The sequence below is a fragment of the Lichenostomus cassidix genome, chromosome 5 (genome assembly GCF_008360975.1).
Source record: "Lichenostomus cassidix isolate B80296 chromosome 5, HeHo_3.0, whole genome shotgun sequence".
Classification (NCBI taxonomy): Eukaryota; Metazoa; Chordata; class Aves; order Passeriformes; family Meliphagidae; genus Lichenostomus; species Lichenostomus cassidix.
The window spans coordinates 35,105,854-35,126,510 of NC_139486.1; the positions used below are offsets into that span (position 1 = coordinate 35,105,854).

General features: G+C 43.1%; 1 protein-coding gene across 8 annotated transcripts in view; it reads left to right on the forward strand.

Moving 5' to 3' along the window:
* RGS6 (regulator of G protein signaling 6) overlaps window positions 1–20,657 on the forward strand; it is a 261,853-nt gene that overhangs the window by 197,323 nt on the left and 43,873 nt on the right. For all 8 annotated transcript variants that reach the window (XM_085062225.1, XM_085062222.1, XM_085062227.1 and 5 more), the window contains 7 exons: window positions 1,343–1,419; window positions 4,818–4,899; window positions 5,411–5,485; window positions 6,851–6,949; window positions 7,980–8,041; window positions 12,361–12,471; window positions 15,698–15,823. In XM_085062225.1, the coding sequence (XP_084918351.1) occupies window positions 1,343–1,419; window positions 4,818–4,899; window positions 5,411–5,485; window positions 6,851–6,949; window positions 7,980–8,041; window positions 12,361–12,471; window positions 15,698–15,823 (632 nt within the window). The remainder of the gene's footprint in view (window positions 1–1,342; window positions 1,420–4,817; window positions 4,900–5,410; window positions 5,486–6,850; window positions 6,950–7,979; window positions 8,042–12,360; window positions 12,472–15,697; window positions 15,824–20,657) is intronic.

Sequence of the window (20,657 nt, forward strand, 5' to 3'; positions counted from 1 at the left end):
TACTGGATAGAGCAGGGGTCTTGATGATAAAATTAAGCTTGTACAGTTGCATTCAGGTTTTTTTATAATTTGTCAAACGTAAGCAATTCAAATACTGCTTCAGTTGGTGATGTTTCATTGGCTCCAGTATATTTACTCCAGAGGGCACATGTGAGCACAATTTAAAACAAAAATAATGAAAAAAGACCCACAAAAATTTGTGTTACAGATAATTACAAGTTGTTCTTCCTTGTAGCCACAGTTAGGGAAATCATCACAGTTCAGTACAGCTGTAAATCATTTGTTTAACTGTTTTCCTCCATGTGTACAGACTGAAACTGTTACATGGACTTGGTGGTAACAGGACCAAGCTTTATGCCTTGTATAATACAAGAGTTTAAAGTAAATAATAGGAAGATTTCTTCTCACATTGAAATGCATGTGCTTGAAGTAAGTGTCTTGAAATAAAGGTGATACGTATAAATAGAACAACAGTAGAACTACAAGTGTTTGTTTTTCATGTGAATTTGAAACAGTTAAAGCAGCTGTAATGGAGAAGAGCATCCTGATAATTGTCTCACAGGCCTCCTTTCTTGAGGAACATGTGGATATGTAACTTCAGGGTGCCATTTAAGCCTGAAATTCTGCCCATGTTCTGAGTTTAACCTTGAGCTGTGATGAAGCTACATCCACATCCAAATGTTCAGATCTCTGCACTCTCTGTAATGGGTCTGGACCAGAACTCTTACTTCAGTTGTAGAGCAAAACTGCATCTGGAGCCATTCTTTGCAGTAACTGTGTTCATTGTTCAGACAAACAATCTATTTCCTTTTGTGAATCATCCTGGCAATCCCCAGCCTTCAGTGCTGTGCAGCTGCATAATGCTCTCAGCAGTGACCAGGACTGAGCAAAGCAGGGGATGCTCAGGCTTTGCACCTTCACAAAAGCCTAAAGAGAAGAGAACAGTGCAGAGAGGAAGGGAAAGTGAGGATGAGAGGGAAACGTGCAGCTGGCAGCCATCTGTTATCAGAAATGAAAGTCATCAGCTTCACAAAGCTTCTCAGTGTTATCTTTTGGGAACAAATCCATATTTTTTTTCATAGTAGAGCTCAAGCTGTCTTCATCACACTCCATTACTTATCCCTGAAAGGGCCCTTTGGGTTGCAGCCCAAAAAGATGTGTTACAGCCTTGCTTTGCCTGCAATATAGTTTACCTGAAACTAACACTGACTTCCTTGTATTTAGTTTCTCAGCTTAAAAGAAAAAAGGGAATAAAATATATACCCACCATGCTAACTGTGCTCTCAAGCAATTGTTGTTATTACATAAATTAGTTGTTCTTACTATCTTCATCTTTTGACAGGAAAACTTAGCAAGACTTCAGAGAGCATTTGCAAGAAAGTGGGAATTCATCTTCATGCAAGCAGAGGCCCAAGTGAAGTGAGTAATCCTGGTACACTGAACTGCACCAGTATTTAGAGCTGAGAAGAGAAGGGGATTCTGTACAGATAAAACTTCTTTGTCAAAATCTTTACTGTGACTGAGCTCAGAGGGTGTTGGTGAATTTTAATCACTGGCAGACTAGAAATGGTAGAGAGCCAATTCTGAAGGTCAGTGCCAGAAACTGAAAGATGGGTTTAATTATCTGTACATGGAAATGTTGGTCAGGAGCTCCAAAGCCTGTATTCTCCATGGGACTTGGGATAATTCGCAAGCCCATTGTGCTTCTACATTTGTGCAGTATTTTTGTTTTGTATGAATGGAAAGAACAGAATTTTGTCATCTGTGTTCCTTTATGCTTGCAGAGTATTTCTAAGTCTAAAAACATTGTCACTTCATTATATGATTATAAGGTGCTATTTACAACAGGTATTTCTTCTCATATTCCCTTATGGAAGCAGTATGAAGCCTCTTAATGTTTTGACCGTGTTTTCATTACTGCTGGTGAATGGGTATGGTCCAGGGTTTGTGTACTATTGTCCACAAACTAATACTGAAACTCTCAGTGTCCATTTTGTGCATGTGGTTGTCACCTATAAAATGGAAGGCTTGGTGAAGGTGGCACGTGAGAACACCAGTACTGAAACTCTGTTCCACTGGAAGGAATCTGCACTTTCAGCATTAGATGCTTAAAAGTTAAGGAATATCATTTCTTGAAGGCGTGGCTCGAGGTATATATCTCTATCTTTGATTAACTCTTCGGAATTTTGATGAATTCTTTGCTTAATAACATTGCAGTTATGTACCATTTACATATATGGTAATTATCTTTTAAATTACAAGGTAATTAAGGGATTTTTTTCCAACCAGAATAGCAGTGTTCCATTTGGAACAGAAAATTAGAATTTAGGATAGCAATTGTACTTTCAGTTACTTGAAGGCTGTTGCCAAGATGAAAAAGAAAAAAGTGTAAGTCAAAACAAAAGTCTGCATTCTGTCTAAAACATATAATTATTACCTAAGAAAGAAGTGTAAATAACAGACTCTTAGTGATCACGGTTGATTATTTGTCTTTTCTCCATTCTGTTTTCTTTGAAGCATAAGCATGAACTGGCCACTATCAACTTTTTTTGCTGGCTAGTTTCAGCTTTTTGGTTCACAGTTCATGTGATGGTTCAGCCTTCGGGTTTCCAAAACTACAGGGATGGAATTCACTTTGTAATTAACAGTTAACTAAAAGTTTAAGTTAACTAAAAAAAAATCAAAAACACCTGAACACATTCCTCCTGCTTACCGAGTATTGTTTTGCTTTCCACATCTTTGTTTGCACACAGGATTCCTATTACTATTCCCAGATTTCTCAAAAACTGCAGCCATAGAGCATCTAGCTGCTTTGGGTCTTCATGGTTTAAAATGTGAAATACTGAGTTATCAGTAAGTTTGGAGATTGTGCTCAACCCGGATTGTCAGGTTCTAAGTATTGGTGAAGAAAATTCATGAATCCTCCAAAGAGTCCTCCAAAAAATTTGTGTGCACTGTGTGGTATAAGATTCGAAGAACACTTCACCTTCCCCTTTGGGCAGGGGTGAGGGACTCACTCAGAAAAGTAGTTTTGGGCTGGGTGTCCTCACGCAGTACAGCAGCTGCTCTTTGTGTGGGGACAGAGCTTGTGCCAGAGCTTGTTCCTCATCTCAGCCTTGTAAGGGGGAAATTCAGCAATTGATGCCAAGCTGGAGAATTTGGTCTTTTTGTGGGGAGGGGTGTTCAGAAACTTCCGTTTCAGTCCCCTGCTTCCTATCCTCTTGGTGCATTTCTAGCACAGACTTAGCCAAGGGTCACTGCCCCTCCAGAACAAAAACAGGTGGGAAAGAACCTGATGGTCAGAAATCACAGCTGGCATGGTTTTTCTTTCCTCATTGCTTTGAATTTTCCTGGTGGCAGCAATGTGGGAACCCAGCACAGGGACATTGAGCTTTATTCAATTCTGCTCTGGAAGTGGAGGCTGTTCCTCCTTCCATGTGCCTCCTCCAGTCTCTGTGCAGGTAGATCTTGCAAGCTGGTGTGTTACGGCCCAAGCAGCTGAGATAGAACTCAGTGCCCTTGAGAATGTGGAGGATTGGGATGAAATGGGAGAAGTGCCAGAAGAAAGTGAAGAAGAAATGGATTATCCCAGCAACCTCCCAGAAAAGTATTACAGATAGTATGAGCCGTTATCTCTCCCCAACCACTCGACGCCTGCATATCTCAGTGTTAGACATTGGTAAATTTAGACTGTAAATTACTTGTATTCACTTTTCTATTTGTTCTGAAAACTTGTAAACCCACCCAGTTATGTACCCTTATAACCTGTTGCAGAGCCTTTGTTCTGGGCTCTTCAGATGTCTCTCCAAACTCTCCTATCCCCTATGTAACCCCCAATAAAGCTGAAGAGACCTCATCTCGTCCCCTCGCCTGAGTCGACTTCCAGAAGCCCACATTCATCTCCTGTGTAGCTCAAAACAGCCCTTCTCCCCACTGAAAGAACTTTCCTGTGGCATTTAAAGCACTTCTGGTTATGACTTCAGAAGTAGCCGCCGCACTGGTGCTGACTTTCTGCTCACGTATAAAGCTGGGTGAGGCACCAGATGTGATTTACTGCTCCCAAGAGCTGCTTTGAACAACCTCTGGTGGCCTTTGGGTGTGCTTTGAGTGAGTTGGTTCACTGGTTGAACCAGGGCTGGAATCACTGGGTTGCTGCTCTGCCAGCCCGATCACATCTCTCTTGGGTGGGTGCTGGTTTGTGGGAGCCATGCAGCAAGCTCAGCTCTGGTCACCCGTGCTGTCACCCCTTGCTCTGCCAGCACTGGGGCACAGAGGCAGAGCCAACTCTTTGGGCTGAAGGCTCTCAGGAGTGGCCAAAAGTGCTGCCCATGCTGTTGCTGCTAGGAATGTCTGGGATAGATGCTCCTTTGCAATCTGTGTTCCTGCCAGTGGTGCTGCTGGGGCAATGAGGTGCAGTGGGGTCTTTCAATGGGGACTTCAGTCCAGCATGAGCTAAGAGCCTCATCTGGAGCAAACAGGTCCTGGTGGGTCTCCTGACACAGACAAACTACAAACTTTCTCAGCCTGTCAAATCAGAGTATGGGAACAGGGTACTGGGAAAGCTTTTCCTTGCCAACAGAAAAACAGCTGTTAAATTTTCCATGTTAATAGGAAAATGTCTTTTGACCCATGTTGGAGTAAATATCAGTGATATTTTGTTCATGGCATGTGGCCTTGTAAGTGAGAGTGTGACATGGCTGTACAAAAAAAGTTGATTTCTGAAATTTTTTGTCTTAAAAATCCCAGCTAGGAACTGTATCAAAGAAGAAAGCATGACTTCTACATTGACTCATACTCACTTATGCTTTTGTTTTCAGAATCGACAGGAAAAAGGATAAAACAGAAAGAAAGATTTTGGACAGCCAGGAAAGAGCATTCTGGGATGTGCACAGGCCTGTGGTAAAACTATTTTTGAATGATGAGACTTCCCAGGTTTTGACAGGAAAAGTTTTATTACTAGTGATCGTGCTATGCACAAAGACATTGTCTTTACAGTCACCATGTGGATTTTCCTTGCAGTTTGAAATACACCAAGTGTCCACAAGATTATTTGGGACATTCTGGGCTGCACCTATGGAACTATTGATTTGGAAATATGTGACAAATATGAATTTTAGAAAATTATTTACTGGTCTCATGAAAGAAAAGGAGCTTACTCAGTTTGGCTCAGACTTCCTAGGAAAAGCTCCCCCCCATTAGCTATTTCCTTTTGATGCCAAAGTTAGGAGTAAGTGGATTGAAAGCTGACATGTCAGCCTTGGGTATATATAATCTTTTGTTTAGCAAGAGTAGTTTATGAGACACAAACCTCAGGTAACAGATTTGGACAACATCTAATTGTATATTTCATAAAGGTAAGGTAGCATGAAATCCTAAACAGAGGAGTAACATGATTACCATCTCTTTTCAGCCAGGCTGTGTGAACACCACAGAAATGGACATTAGAAAGTGTCGCCGTATGAAAAACCCACAAAAAGTGAAAAAGGTCAGTCTGAGTTCCTGGTTTTGGTTTTTGCTTCTTTGGTTGGTTCACTGTTTTGTTTTGTTTTATTTTATTTTAATGTAAATCAGACTTGGAACCTACAGTATATGAGACTTACTCAATAGGAACCAAAAAAAAGTATTTTGATAGTGACTTCTGTTTTGTTATGCTTGGTGAATTTATTATTTCCATTTTACCAGCAGAGTGGTATAGACTGGGTGGTGGGTAGAGCTGAGAAGGACATTAAGGAGCTCTGTGTTCCAAATGTCTGATGGTTCTGCACTCCCATAAAATTGAAAGGAATTGGCAAAAATACCTAGGTCCCCTTTTAAGAAATTATCTGGGCACAGATAACAAGATGTTTACCTGCCTTAATCATTTTGATGGCTGGATCATTAGCAACTTGGGTGTCTTTGACTTTCAGGAAGTTTGAGCTCTTCTGCATATATGAAGTCATAGAATCATTTAGGTTGAAGAAAACCTTTAAGATCAGTGACTCAAAACCTTAACCTAACCAAGTCCGCCACAAAACCATATTTCTGTCTTTTAAGTACCTGCAAAGATGATGACTCAATAACTTCCTTGGGCAGCTTTGTTCCAGTGCTTGATAACCATTTCAGTGAAGAAATTTTTCCTAATACCCAGTCTACACCTCTCTTGGTGCAGCTTCAGGCTGTTTCTTCTTGTCTCATCACTTGTGACCTTTTTGGATGGGGCACTGGACTCCTGAAATTCCACAGATAGTTACATTGCAGCAGCACGATTCACATGTCTCTTAGAAATTTTTCTGGAAAGCAAAAGCACTAAATGAAAGGGCAAATGATATTACTTTCAGTGCAGGTATCTGAACTGAACCCTTAAAATGAATGGCGACTGATCAATCTGCAGGTTTTTGTTTAGAGAAGTTCACATGAACTTGACCCATTGACTTGACCTGGTTAAGCACTTTCAAATTCAATGCGTAATTTTACATCAAGAAATTAAACCAAGTGAAAGACAGCAGCAACATAGAATTAGGTTCTAGTATTTTCTTTTGCCATTTGATTCACCCCAATGATCACTCCCAGCGTTCATCCTGCAAATGTTAACACACACAGCCTTCAAAGCTCCTACAAATTATCAGCTGCATTTTAACATTTAAAACAAACTCTTTTCTTAACATGCCTACAGGCCTTCCAAGTGCAGGCATCAGCAAGTATGGTCTGATCTGTAAATTTTGCTGCAGGCTGAATGATTATTGACCTGTGTGGGTATAAACAGTAGGAAATTGCTGGCTTGTTACCTTTCTGCTTTGCATACCACACTGTTCCTCGTTGTGTAACGGAAGATTGCTGTAATCCCTTGTGTTTGTTCCTTGGTTCCTCACAGTCAGTCTATGGGGTGACAGAGGAGTCTCAGCCCCAAAGCCCTGTACACATGCCCTCCCAACCGGTGCGCAAAACTACAAAAGAGGATTTCCGGAAGCAAGTAAGTAGGTGGCTGTATGGCAACTCTTCTGAGAATTGCTACCAGAAAAAACCCATGTAAAGTTATTGAGATGCCAGCAAAGCCAACTGCATGTTTTACCTGTCTTTGATCCTCACACACTTATCTGTGATGCTTGGTAATGTAAAGTATCAGTAAGTATTCATTGAATAGTGCAGTTGTATGGTGATACGCATTATGAGTAACGCTGACCTTTGAACCTGCTGTTACTCTGTTTGTGGACCAGCAGAAAGGTTAATTTCTGGTTCACTGAGGATGACACAGTGACAAAGGCCAGCATAGCTGGGCACAGGCTGGGGACAAGTGGTAAGGAAAGGCATTGTTCAGTGCATGACTGTTAGACAGTACAGTCAGAGCTTTTAGGAATCTAGGAAAATGTTATTTGCACAATCACACCAAGGAATGACTAGCCAACTCACACATCCTTGCTCTAGCACAAAGAGCTCTCCCTCAAAATTACTTTGCTGCAACAAGCAGCCCTCACTGAAAGACAAACAGGAATCACTAGATCAGCATTTTACTAAAGGCAGCTTTAAACATGTTTCTTAGGCAACCAGTTTTTGGGTGGTCTTCTAAACTAAACCTGGATGCTACATTTCTTGAGCTTTTTTATCATAGGCTGAAGAACTGATTCATAGCAGAGTGGAAGTGTGCTGTAAAACTGTTACTGGTCTTGTGGCACTGGTCAGACAGAGAAATGGGAGAGCCAAGGGTGGCTGTAAAAAGGAGATCATATTGCACCCTGAGTAGCCTAGGAACCTTGGCCCCAAATATGTGTCTTTCCTACTTTTAATTATGTCTTCTGAAGCTTCCCCTAGGGCTTTCCTTTGGAAATCAAGACTCCTATTGGAAGCAGTTAATAAGCATCTTCTGATACCTAGGGAAGGGTCCCATTTCCTTCTGAGTTACTTTCAAGCTGTTTGGAAAGAGAAATCAATAGTGTGTTGGGATATTGTCAGTGCATGCTGCAGAACTCATGGATTGTTAATGTCCTTGTCATCTCTCTCCTCAGATAACTTTCCTGAACATGCAGATAGAGAGACATTGTTTAAAGATGTCCAAAGTAGCAGAAAGGTGAGTGTGCCCATTCTGATTATTTCCCATTCTTTCCTCATCTCCAGTTTGGCATTTCTAGAAACATGGCAGGCAGCAAAGTACAAAGGCTTGACCCCCTTTCTGTGCACCAATCCCTTCCCCTCCTTGACCAGGTGTGCTGCCTGTCTGCTAGCTACTGACACTTCTGTACTTGCTTTTCTACTACTGAGGAAAAATAGGTGGAAAATGAGGACCTGTCATACTGCAAAAGAAAAGAAGCATTTACAAAAAAAAGAACCCTTGCAGGACTTGTTTTCCACCCCTTCACAACCCTAGGGTTTATTTTCAGAAAAGGCATTCCTGTCTCAATTAGAAAATACCCTTTTCTCCCTTTGTGGCTGAACTCTCAGTGCTCATCTCTTGTTAGTGTGGCACAGCTCTGGGGAAGGAGCTGTGTTTGCATTTGCTGCACATGGTATTCATGTCTCTGTTCACACTGGGGTTGTAGGGCCAGTTCTAGCTCCCACTTACATGTATATGAAACCCCTAGAGAAGTAGTGGGGTTGTACCTGGACTACTCAAGGCGGTGTTTTAAGAAGTGTTTCTCAGAAGCAAATCAAGGCACAATTTGACTTGCAGAATATTTAGTTTTGGTAGTAAAGTATGAATAGGGGAAGAACGAGCTCAAATTTAACGGAGAATGACAGCTCCTCTACTTAGATACTTGTAAGTTATGCACGTTTGCAGGGTAATTACTGAGATGAAGGTAGGGGTAGTTGTGCACTTCAGTGACATCACTTTTAAAGCAAAACTGTGTTGAACATGAAGGACATAAGGGCTGCTTCCTTCTATAGAAATAATAGAGGAATTTTTGTTTAAGCAAACTAAAAAGGGATTACCCCATGAAATATGCTTTGCAGTGCCTGCACCTCTAGTTAGCATGTGTGTACTAAACTAGGTAAATTAAATGGTGAGAGGCCCAATGTAAGTTCCTATTGGCTCATAAAGATTAGCAATTAAAATGAAGATGTATCCAATTAAATAGAAAATATTCAGAGGCTCCCTGAAATCCTGCATGCATTGTATGATTGAAATGAGCACATTTATATATATGTTCGGGGTTTTTGGATCTTTTTAATTAAGAACACATACTTGTACTTTAACAAAAATGTCATTGTACTGAGTTTACTTACAATGACCTTAATATACTGACACAGTAATAATTTTCCTGGTTTGAAAGGGCTTTCTTTTTTCTCTGTTTTTAATTGCTCCCAAGTTGGAGAAGAAAATGTTGCTGTCAAAACCTGTGCAAAATAATAACCAGGAGAAAAGTAAATAAAATGAGAACAATCAAATTACAGAATCATAGAATATGCTGAGCTGGAAGGGATCCACCAGGATCATTGAATCCAACCACTGGCCCTGCACAGGAGAGACCCAAGAATCACACTAGGGCATTGCCCAAGAGCATTGTCCAAACAGTTCTTGACCTCTGGCAGGATTAGTGCCATGACCACTTCCCTGGGGAGCTCATTCCAGTGCCCAGACACCCTCTGGGTGAAGAACCTTACATTTCTAAATAATTATTAATAATTATAAAGAATGAAAATCATAGTTGTGATGTTTATATCTTGTGAGGAGGTGTTTGGCTATGTGATGATTTCGAATGGCAATATTGATTGAGGGTCCCAGGACTTGGTGTGGAGAGTAGTGGGAAGTGCAGCCTGGATGTGGAGCAGTGCAGAGCAGGTAGGAAGGAAGTAGAGGTGCTGATGGGTCCAGTGGCTTTGCAGGGGTGGGGACTGGTGAGGAGGAATGAACATGGATGACCCAACTCGAACAATTGCCTGGAAAAAACCCTGTGCAGCCTTGAAAGCCCCATTGAAACACTGAATACAAGCACTATGAACAAATTTGCTGTGTAAAGAGATGCTGTTATTATCAAGTCAGTTTTCAGGCTGGCCCCTGCTCTTGGGACAGTTTAAGTGACAGTGTGGCAGATCGGGGAGGAGATGAGTTCTTGGCATGCTCCCTTCAACAGTCAAGTCTGACAGTGGCACCACCTGCCAATTTTTCAGTATAGCACAAAGGCAATTTCAGGGTGGATGAGAGAAGTAACAAAGAGTGAGTAAGTCAGGAAGCACTGGGGGGAAGAAGTTATAGGAATAAGATATAAATTGTTTCAATAGTAATAGATAAATTGCATTTATTTTCCATTAATTCACACTATTCTTGGGATAGCCCTTGTCTGTCAGAAGAGAAATGGGAAGGTTCTCCAAAGGATATCTCCAACTTCTGTGAGATAAATGCTTGCTACTAAGGATGTTCTTCCCCCTCCTCCCTCTTCCCCTTCCAGGAGTAGATCAGAACCAACTGTGGGAACAGGCATTCCTCAGCTGCTCCATGCACCTTGGGAACAGTTTTTCTTCCACATCCTTTCTCCCCACTTGGGACCTGCATACTGTCAGTTTTGGCCATTGAGATTTGAGAACTGCTGAGCAAAACCATCAATATATTCTACCTATTGTTTTCCCTGACTGCATTGTACAGTGTTAGTACAATGTCATTAGACACAGCATCACTGAAATGGCTGGGGAAAAATGAGCATTTTCCTACCAGAAGCAATCTCAGCTCCCTAGATGAATATCTGTGCTATCCTTTCAGCTGCTCAAAGTTCACGTGAAGGCTCAGCAGGCCTCATTGATTGAGAGACAGTTGGGTTCTCAAGGCAAGCTCTGCACCCTTCAGTCAACTGTTCACACCACCTCTTCTACTGGACATACAGTTTATCACCCAAAAGGCCAGGTTTGCATTTTGACAGAAATGCTTTCCCTTAGGAGTCCCCTGCCTGTAGCCTCCTTTAGACAATGAGGCAATGATTCTGCTGCTGTCATTATCCTGAATCAGCAAAATGTGCTTAGAAATTCCCCCTTGTTTCATTTTAGTTTTTCCCCCTTTCCTTTTTGCTAGTACTTGTACTAGCACCTCTGATGCCTTCTTATTCTTTTATTAGGAGCAATTCAGGTTTCACAGCAGATATCTCCTGACTGATCCTTTTTGGATTTCCTTTCTTTTTTAACCAGCCCTCTCTTTCATTGATGTCTAAGGGATTGCTGCTGCTCTGTGAAATTGGACGCTACTCCCTCCTCCAACCCTTGACCCACAGCAGTCATGAAATGTAATTAATGAAATGAGATGAGACAGCCCTGAGTGCCCTGAGGGGCAATGGGAACCTGCTGTGGTTACAAAAGTGTATGATTTTAATGCCTCATGATAAGAGCTAGGACAAACAAAAAGAAATAATTACTATAGAGCAGTTCAGGGAAACTTTCTGCCTTTTATGACCCTTTGTTTCACGGGGTCTTTTCATTCTCCTGCCTTTTTGAGATGTGGAGGACCAGAGGTAAAGTTTAGCATGGACAGTCACAGTGCAAGTACATTAGTTGTTCAGTATGGTGAGACACAATTAACTTAGTTAATTACTTGGCAGACCTAGGCAAAAAAATAAAGTGCCTTAGAGTATTTCCAATATAGACTAGGAGAAATTTCTTTTGATTTATTTCATGTATGCTGTCTTGCTTTTGTAAAAATATGCCCCTAGCCCCAACCCCAGTGGAATTCCTGAATCATTTATGCAAGCACAGTCCTTTTCCCAGAAAGCTCTTTGAATCTCATCCTAGTGAGAATTAGAGGCTATGTGCCTTAACTGACTCACCATGAAGCAAGCAAGTATAAAGGCCAGGTGTTTTTCCAACATGCATATAATTTACTATAGTCCAAGTTAATTATTACTGTTGAAGTATTTTACAATAGTGCCGTTAATCTAAATACTATACCAACATAACTAAAAATTATCTATAGGCAAAGCTTTGATGCTCAGGACTGTGATCCTACAAAGATTTAAGCATATTCTTAGCTACAGCCCATGACCCTATTTAGATGAATTTCTCACAGTACATAAATTTATGTGGGTGCAAAAGTCTGCAACAGGATGACACACTTCCTATTCATCCCATGGCTCTCTGGGGGAAGTCCTGCCATAGCAATCCAGTTGTTGCCTCATCAGGCTTTTTGGGGGCATCTAAGCATAGACAAGCTTGAGGAAAATGCTGCTGTTGAGGAAAATACTGCAGTGAGCTGGTGGGTGGGTGTTTGCAGAGAAATCCTTGTATGCATCATCCCCGGGAAAAGGGTCTCCTGTGGTTGCTGAGAAACTGACTAATCCCTATAAATAAAGAGAAGCACACCAAAAGAAAAAAAAAGGATAAAAAGAAAAGCTGTACCTCTCTGACATGTGACTGAGCATTCAAACCCTTTTTCTTTTTCTTTCTTTTTCCTTTTTTTTTTTTACCTGTCAGTTTAATAGCCTACACAGAGCAGTATGTGGAATATGACCCCTTTATAACTCCTGCTGAGCCTTCCAATCCCTGGATAAGTGATGATGCAGCATTGTGGGACATTGAAATGAGGTAAAAAAAATTGGTAGTTCTAATGTGAGAGTTGTCTTGCCATTTTGTTTGTATGCTCTTCACACTACCCCATTTGGAAAGGAAGCTGAATGTCTGTAAATACAAGATTCAAGAACATAGCTGGAGTTTATCACTGTTGTCTGTGAATTATACAGCCCTTTCACTTCCATATGGCTTGATGTATGGTAGTCTATAAGTCAGGTAATGGATGTTCTCATACCTGTCAAGCACATGCATAGTAGTCAGGTCTAGGAGCCTACAGCTATAGGACATTGCTAAGACAAACTTGTTCCAGCACATCTCCTCATTTGACCCTTGAGAAACTGCTCCCTGCTCCTCCCCACCTGCAGGGCTCCAGCCCTGCTCATCCTGGAATCCCATGAAAGGTGTTGCTGGCAAAAAGGGATGAGCTGTAGAGTAGTGCCCATTCCTGCTGTGCAGAAGTGGGTTTGGCATAGAACCCAGAAGAATGTAGCTCATGTGTAATGTGTGAGACATGGCAGCTCAGAATTATAACAGGTTGACAGAGTGAGTTTGGGCCTCACCTTCTGGTGAACAAGCTGGCTTGTCTCTGTTATGGTGTCTAATAGATGAAAACAGGGAGGAATGACTGTAGGGCATTCAATGCCTTGCACCTCAGAGGGTTTCTCCAAAAATAAAGCCAAGGACAGCACTGCAACAGAGATCATGTTTTGCCCCTGTGACACTGGTGCGTGGGAAGTCTGGCCTGTGTCTGTGTCTCTTGCTTTCACCGGCTGTCCACAGTCCTCATAGAGAGGCTAGAATTGTCCTGCCTGCCTAGCAGCTCCCACAGCAAATTTGAATGAAATTACCATGCATGGGGCATGGTCATTTCATTCAGTCTATCACCTATCACCTTCACTACTCAATCACATCCTGTGGCCAACAACTGCAAGGGCTCAGCAGCTTCTCCAGTGTTTAGCTGCTGCCATTTGGCACCAAATCTGAACTTGGAGTGCACTTTAGCAAATCTTTGATAAGAGAATGCCAATTCTAATCCTGTGTATTCTTGAATAATAATTTAAAGTTAGAGATGCTATTGGCCTAAGAAAATTGATTCACAGTAAATCAGTGTTCCAGGAAAAGGACAAGTTGTTTACACTGTTTAAAAAACAGATAGTTTGGGATGTGAAAGTTGTTTTCACCTGTTTCTCTGGTAGTCACAGAAATCCATTATTTTACTAACCTCTACCCCTTTTTACATAATTTTAATATTTGGAGTTTCTTTTTTACCTAATTTCTCTCATTTTCTCCCTCCTCCCTAGCAGGGCTAGTCCCAAATACAGCCCTTGCAAAATACTGCTCTGCAGAAACCCTCACCCACTACGTAATCCAGGCATCTATTATATCTGTATCTGTTGAGGTAGCTGCAAATCTCAGAAAATATGTCTGTGTCCCAGAAGAATACAATTAACCTGATGTCACAGCCTTATAGGAATTTAAAATAAATGCTTGGCTTCTGCTATGATTTCCGAGTTAAGGAAGGTGATTCTCCTGCTGATGAAAAAGAGAAAGCTGTAGTGTGGGGAGATGGAAAAACAAACAGCTCTGTATTTCCATTTTATTCTCCATTGTAAAAGAACTCACAGCATCTGCATCTAGTTGCAACTTGCATGAATAATTAAATGATCCCCGAGATCGCCTTGTGTTGCCTGCAAAGCTGTTTCCTCAGTTAGGAGAGCAGAGCCCTTGCGCAGGAAAACAAAGAGCCTCTCACTCCTAGTGGCAAGGCTGGCTGCTAAGTAGGGGCAGCCCTGTGCCACTATAGTTCATCCTTCATGGCAATCAGGACTCAGGAAATGCCATGGAAAGCATTCCGTTTTAGACAGCACTTCGGCCTTTTTTTTTTTGTGCTAGAACATTGTGTAGCTGCAAGAAGAGCAGCTACAGATCTCTGGATTCCACAGGAAATTCCCTGAGCTTAGCTCGTGCATGGCTTTGCACAAGCATGGCTTTCATGTCCAATGTCCAGGCTGGCTCATGTAACAGGTAGGCTGGATCTGTGCCCTTGTCTGCAGCGCTGCTGGCTCCTGAGGGAGTGAAGGAGGAGCCATCCCGAGTGTGCTGCTCCTCGAGTGAGGACATGCCTATCAATTCTGCTTAGCCTTTACACCAAGAGAAAATCAAAACAGGCATTTTATTTACCCCTTTGGCTTATTTGTCTTCAGCACAGATCGCCAGTGTCCCCCAAGGCTCTGTGATTAGGAATCACTGTGGACATGACGAGACACATATGTACTGTTAACAATGGCTCGACTGTCACAAATGTGAGCAGCTGAGCTGTGTTTTAATGGTTGTCTCATAGTATGACGCCATCACACCAGAAGCTTTCAAACACTTTGTGAACCCAGATTACGCTCTGATGCAGACTGTCTCATAGGATCCTTGTTGTGATTCCCAGGCACCACCTCTCCCCATAGACATCTCTGCAACATGTCTGGCAATTCAAACAACAGCTTATGTAAGCTGGGCTGTATTAAGAAATAATTTAGGAGAAAGGTTGTTAGTGATTTTCAGTGCCTCTGCATCTCAGTATCCCAGCTGAGACACAAAATAAAAGTCTGATTATCATGGAGAGTAGGAGGAAGATGCTTTTTAGTCTTCTGAGACTTAGGCATGCAAAAATCAGAGGCACTGAAAAATAAAAAAACACAAACCAGTAATCATTTTAGATACTTTGCCTGTACTGCTTCTTAGTGGAACTGCTTTTCTAATGCAAATGTGGATCTGAAAATCTGAAGCCGGTTCCAAGTGACCAGGCAGTACTGTGTGGGACACAAGGAAATGCTCTGGAGCTCACTAGTGACCCAGGGAACATTGCTGGGGAAATTCTACCTTGATGCATAAGAAATTCTAAGGTACATTTGAGGAGATATGCAAGAAGTGCATAATGAATAATCATTTGAGTGTGGTATGCTGTTCTTCACATGAAACCTACCAGAAATTGCCTGAAAATATCATTCACAGTCTCTCTTATTTTGTCATGTATGCAGTGCACAGATAGTACTGTTGCTTTAACGATGACCCTCATCTTTATAGCTTTTTTATATTATTTGCTAACTTGTATTTCTGCAAAATCTTAGGAAAAAAACCAACATCTCATCTAATAATCTTCCTCCCTTTGCTTAGCAGAAAGAGCAGCAGCTGCTCGGACAGCAGGCAGAGATGCACATTCCATCTGTTTTTCCCTTCTCTCTCCAAACAGCAAAGAACCTAGTCAGCAGCGTGTGAAAAGATGGGGTTTCTCCATGGATGAGGTGCTGAAGGACCCAGTAGGACGAGACCAGTTCCTCCGTTTCCTGGAATCAGAATTCAGCTCAGAAAACCTCAGGTGAAATCTTTTCTGATTTGAACTATATGAATGTGATCGATCCTACCTTTTTGCATAGGTGAAATGCAACGTTAGGTGTATTTTGAACTGCTAAAAACACCCATTTGAATAAAGATGAGAATGGCAGAGTTTGGCCCAAAGCACTGCTACAGATGCCTATGCTAGACCTATGTAAATAACATCAGAAACAGGGTTTAGCAGAGCCAATGTTGTCAGGTATCTTATGCAAAGGCTTGCAGACTTGTATGATGTGATGAGATGGAGCACATTGCTACTGAGCTCCCTGACAATATATAGGATTTAGATGTGTCTTTGTGGCAGGGCTTGTGTGATGGAAACAGTATTGTGACGATGTGACTAAGAACTGTTGCAGTACTGGCACTCACTAAGTCAGGTTTGCAACAACTACATTTAATTTTGGCATTGCTAACTATCCAAGAGCTTATGTCTTTTTGGGGATTCTGAGTATCTGACTTCTCAAGATGTGAAGAAGTCAAAACTTTTATTACGAAAAATTATGTAGACACCCATGTGATCCTACATCAGGCTGCGAGCCAGTACACCCCACTTTTTTTACAGTCTGAATTACACTGCACAGGCTTTGTTGTGGTGCTGTGGTTGTGTCTCAGCACATGGATGTGGATGTGTCTCAGCACATGGATGGTTACAGGGACAGGTTCTCATGGGGTTTTTTGGGACAGTCTGTTCCAGAAGTCTGAGTGAGCATTTGCAGGGAAGGCCAGAGAAGCTTGCAGATTCACTAGCAGAACTGTGCCTGCTCTTGGGCTGAGGATATCTGCTGTCAGTGAGCATGCAGTCAGGTTTTAGCATTTGCTGGTCTGAGCAAGTTTGATGTCCTCTTTTTACACCAGCTAAGAACCTGATTGCACAGCCTATTTGGGTTTCTGGTTTTTTCATTCTTTTCCACTTAGAAAATCAAATACATTACCAAAGCATGTGAACAATTGTCACTGTAGTGCAGTCTGCTAGCTTTCAAGATCTGAAAGGCAAATTCCCCAGAAAGTGATTTTTAATGACATTCGAACTCACCATCTTATTTATCAGGTTCCCCTGTCCAAGGAGAAGTACAGAAAGTATGCCAGGAGCAAAACACTGAAAATTCAATGCACTTTATTTTTAAAAACCTGAAAATTAACCTGTAAGAAAACAAGGGAGTGTCACTAATTACATAAATGAGCTTGAAATTTTATTGTTGAACAGGTACCGAACTTGCATATGCTTACTGCAGTTATGTACAGTGACACTCATTTGCAATTAAATTGTAGTGATGAAGCACAAAATTAATGTACTATTAAAACACTCCTCAAATGAGTGCTCTGAAATAAATCTGGGGTTGTGCTAATGAAATCCAGCAGGTTTTATGACTAGTGTATGTCCCCCACATTCATCCTACTCAAACAAATGGAGCAAGTTTGATTACATGAAGGCAAACTTGTACCTGCCTTGGTCAGTCAGAGCTGCTCCTCCTGCTGATGCACATTCTCTTTGGTTTTGAGATGACTTGTTTGGAAGGGAGGTGGCAAATCAGTGGGCTGGCATAGAGAGGTTAAATCCTGCATCCTTTGTGGAAGACATTGGTATCATTGTTAGCATGGGAACTTTGCTATCATTCTTATGGTATCATTACCGTGGTATTGGCTTATGTGGTAATATTATCTAACACTGGATAGCATTAGCAAGCCTGCTTAAAACTTTAAATAACCAGTCTTGCTTTAGAGAAAGAGAAGCTGCAGAGGAGTCAGTGAATCACCTGAGGATTTGCTTCGGTTTTAAGTGGAAACAAAACTAAAACACCTAAATTGTACCATAAAGCACCTGTCTCTTGTTACCATAAGCCTGGAGAGACTGATTCAAATGCCAGTGTGTGCATGGTAGACAACTCCAGTTAAGTGAGCAAACCCCAGGAAGGTGTAAGAAACTGTCTGAGGGCACAGCATTCAGCACCTTGCTAGGAAAATGACATTCAAAGTTAATATTTTCAGGACTTTCCATCTAGTAACTACCCAGGTATCAGGGAACTGTTGCAGTAGGGATGTGTTATCTCTTGGGAGTATCAGTAGGATCTTCATTAACACTGGCCAGAGCCCTGTAGGCCCCCATGTTGAACTTAGGGCAGATCAGAGGAAGTGACTGCTGGAAAACCTAGAAATTCATGGTGGTACTAGAAAAGGTTTTGTGAAGTGTGTGCTTGAGAATGCCTTGAAATTAATGTAATTCAGTAGTATAGCAAAGGGACCAAATTCTGCTCTTATACCCAACGGTGTGAGTCCCAAATCACCGGGCTGATTGTGGTGGAGTATTTCCATATCTTCCTAGCTGAGAAAAATTGGTCCCGGTGGGGGTCTTGGGTGAGGCACTACCCGAGATAGAAGCAGACTAGACTCAATGACCTCCCTGATCACCTTCCAGCTGTGTTTCAGTGTTCTAATAAACTTGCAGGATCATGTCCACCAGTCTCCTGGGCTCGGCCGAGGCCTGTTACTTACTTATTTACTGGCTGTCCATTATTTATGTGGGAGCAGGAAAGACAGTCAGTTGGGTATTTTTCTCTCTGTTTTTAACTCTTTTCCTTGCTCTGTTTTCTTTCTCCTCTCTCTTCCTATCTTTTCATCTGCAATTTGTTTTGACTCTGATGATTTTTGAAGTGCCCAAAATATAGCAGACAAAATGCCAAATTTAAATTTAAAACAAAACAAAAAAGAATCTATTAGAAAGGGCATCAGGGTGTTATTATAAATTTTTTATGATCTGGGAATCTTCTGAGACATCTTGAGATTGCTGAGATGTTCATCTAGCTGGTGGATTGAATGTTCTTTTTCCCCCCAGCTTCAAAGAGTGTCAGCTGGAAAGAGAAACAGCAAAGTGGGAATATGGGACATGTGAATTTCACCGAAGGGAAAGGAGGCTGCGCACCTGTTTATAGACCTCAGTGGGAAACACGTGACACTTTGTGGGAATGCACTGTGGAGTGGCAATGCACAGATGCAGGCGCACTGGGCCTTATTGATTGTGAGCATATGTCGAACATGGAGTTAGCCGCAAAGGAATTTTACCTGCAGAAATTGTTAATATCCTACTTGATCCCTAATGGATGAAACTTGTTGCCAATTTCCACTCCGCCCCCCCCCCCCCCAGTTTTCATCAGGAAAGAAATTCAGGCAGTGGGGAGAGCTCGTATACTCAGTAAACACACAGAGCCCCGGTGTTCCCTAACTAAAGAGGTTTCCCGAGCGGTTCCGAGGCGCTGCCAGCGCCCGGCGCGGCTCCGCGGGGCAGGGCCGGGTCGGTGTGCGGGCGAGTCCTGCCGTGCCCGGCAGGCGGCGCCGCCGCCCCGCGCTCAGGGGCCGAGCGCGCTGCAGAGCGCGGTGCTCGCCCTCAGCGGGGCGCGGCAGAGCGCGGTGCTCGCCTTCAGCGGGGCCCGGGCGCGGTGCTCGCCCTCAGCGGGGCGCGGCAGAGCGCGGTGCTCGCCCTCAGCGGGGCGCGGCAGGGCGCGGTGCTCGCCCTCAGCGGGGCGCTGCAGAGCGCGGTGCTCGCCCTCAGCGGGGCGCGGCAGAGCGCGGTGCTCGCCCTCAGCGGGGCGCGGCAGAGCGCGGTGCTCGCCTTCAGCGGGGCCCGGGCGCGGTGATCGCCCTCAGCGGGGCCCGGCCGGAGCGCTCCGGGAGGTGGGCGCTGCCCTGCCACAGCGGCTAAAGGGCTTTCCGGCCCCGCAAAACTGAAAGGCAGCGGAAGGAGGGACTTGCGCCGTGGACGCCGAGTTGCACCGCGTGGGAGTGGAGGGGAGGAAGGGCGGTGAGGGGCAGCCCGCGGGACGCTTGGCCCCGGCGGCACCGACACTGCGGTCTCTTTGGCAGGACCCAGTGCCGCAGCGCACAGCCGCGCAGCATCTCTCTGCCCCAGCTTGCTCACCAAGGACAGATTTCTGTTGGTCTTGGCCACGCCAAGCTCACCATGCCGAGGATCTGACCATTAAACAACACAAAGATATGAATATTGCCCGAGTCAGAACTACGTGTTGATTTTTAACTATTGCTTTTGTTCATTTCCTCTCCCAGCTGAGATGTTGTAAGGTATTTCTTGGTGAATGAAAGATTTGTGAATGGTTAGAGATGTGAGATAGGAGGTTCATGGGATACTGGCATGGAGCTGCTGAGGCAAGGAGGGAAGTGTGCTTGGATTCCAACCTCAGTGAGATTCAAGTCACTTGATGATTTCACTGTCAAGTCAGGGCTATCCTGTCCTCCCCCAAGATGTGGATACAACACCGCTCTTACCTTGACTGCTGTGTCTCAGTTTCTGGAGTCATCCATATGTTGCCTCCTGATCAGGTTTTAAAATTAATTTTTGTTTTACAATGTACATCAGAAGCAACCACCCACCTTGCCTTTCCCTAGCAGCCTTTTCACTGGGAGATATCTGCAAATATCAGTGACCAAGTACCTCTGCAGTGCCCTGCCGGGAGGCAGAGCACACATGCTGAGGTCCAGGAGCTCTCTGTGCCTTGGGGGAGCTGTGGAGGATAAATGCCATTATGGGATATCTTCTCCAAGTGACAGCAGTTTAATTAAAAGCTGGATGAGGCCAGAATGGTTTATACCACTGACAACACTTTAGGACACCATATTATCAGCCTTCTCCAGACCTTACATGCTGTTTTATAAAGGACAAAGAACCTGTAATCAATGCAGCTGTTCCCTCTGTGCAGACAGTCCCTGTGCCAGTCCTCCTCTGCTTAAAGGGCATCTGTGAAGAGGACGCACAAGGACATCTCCACTGTCTCCTGTCCTGTGCAAGTGTCTCTGTCCACTGGAAATCT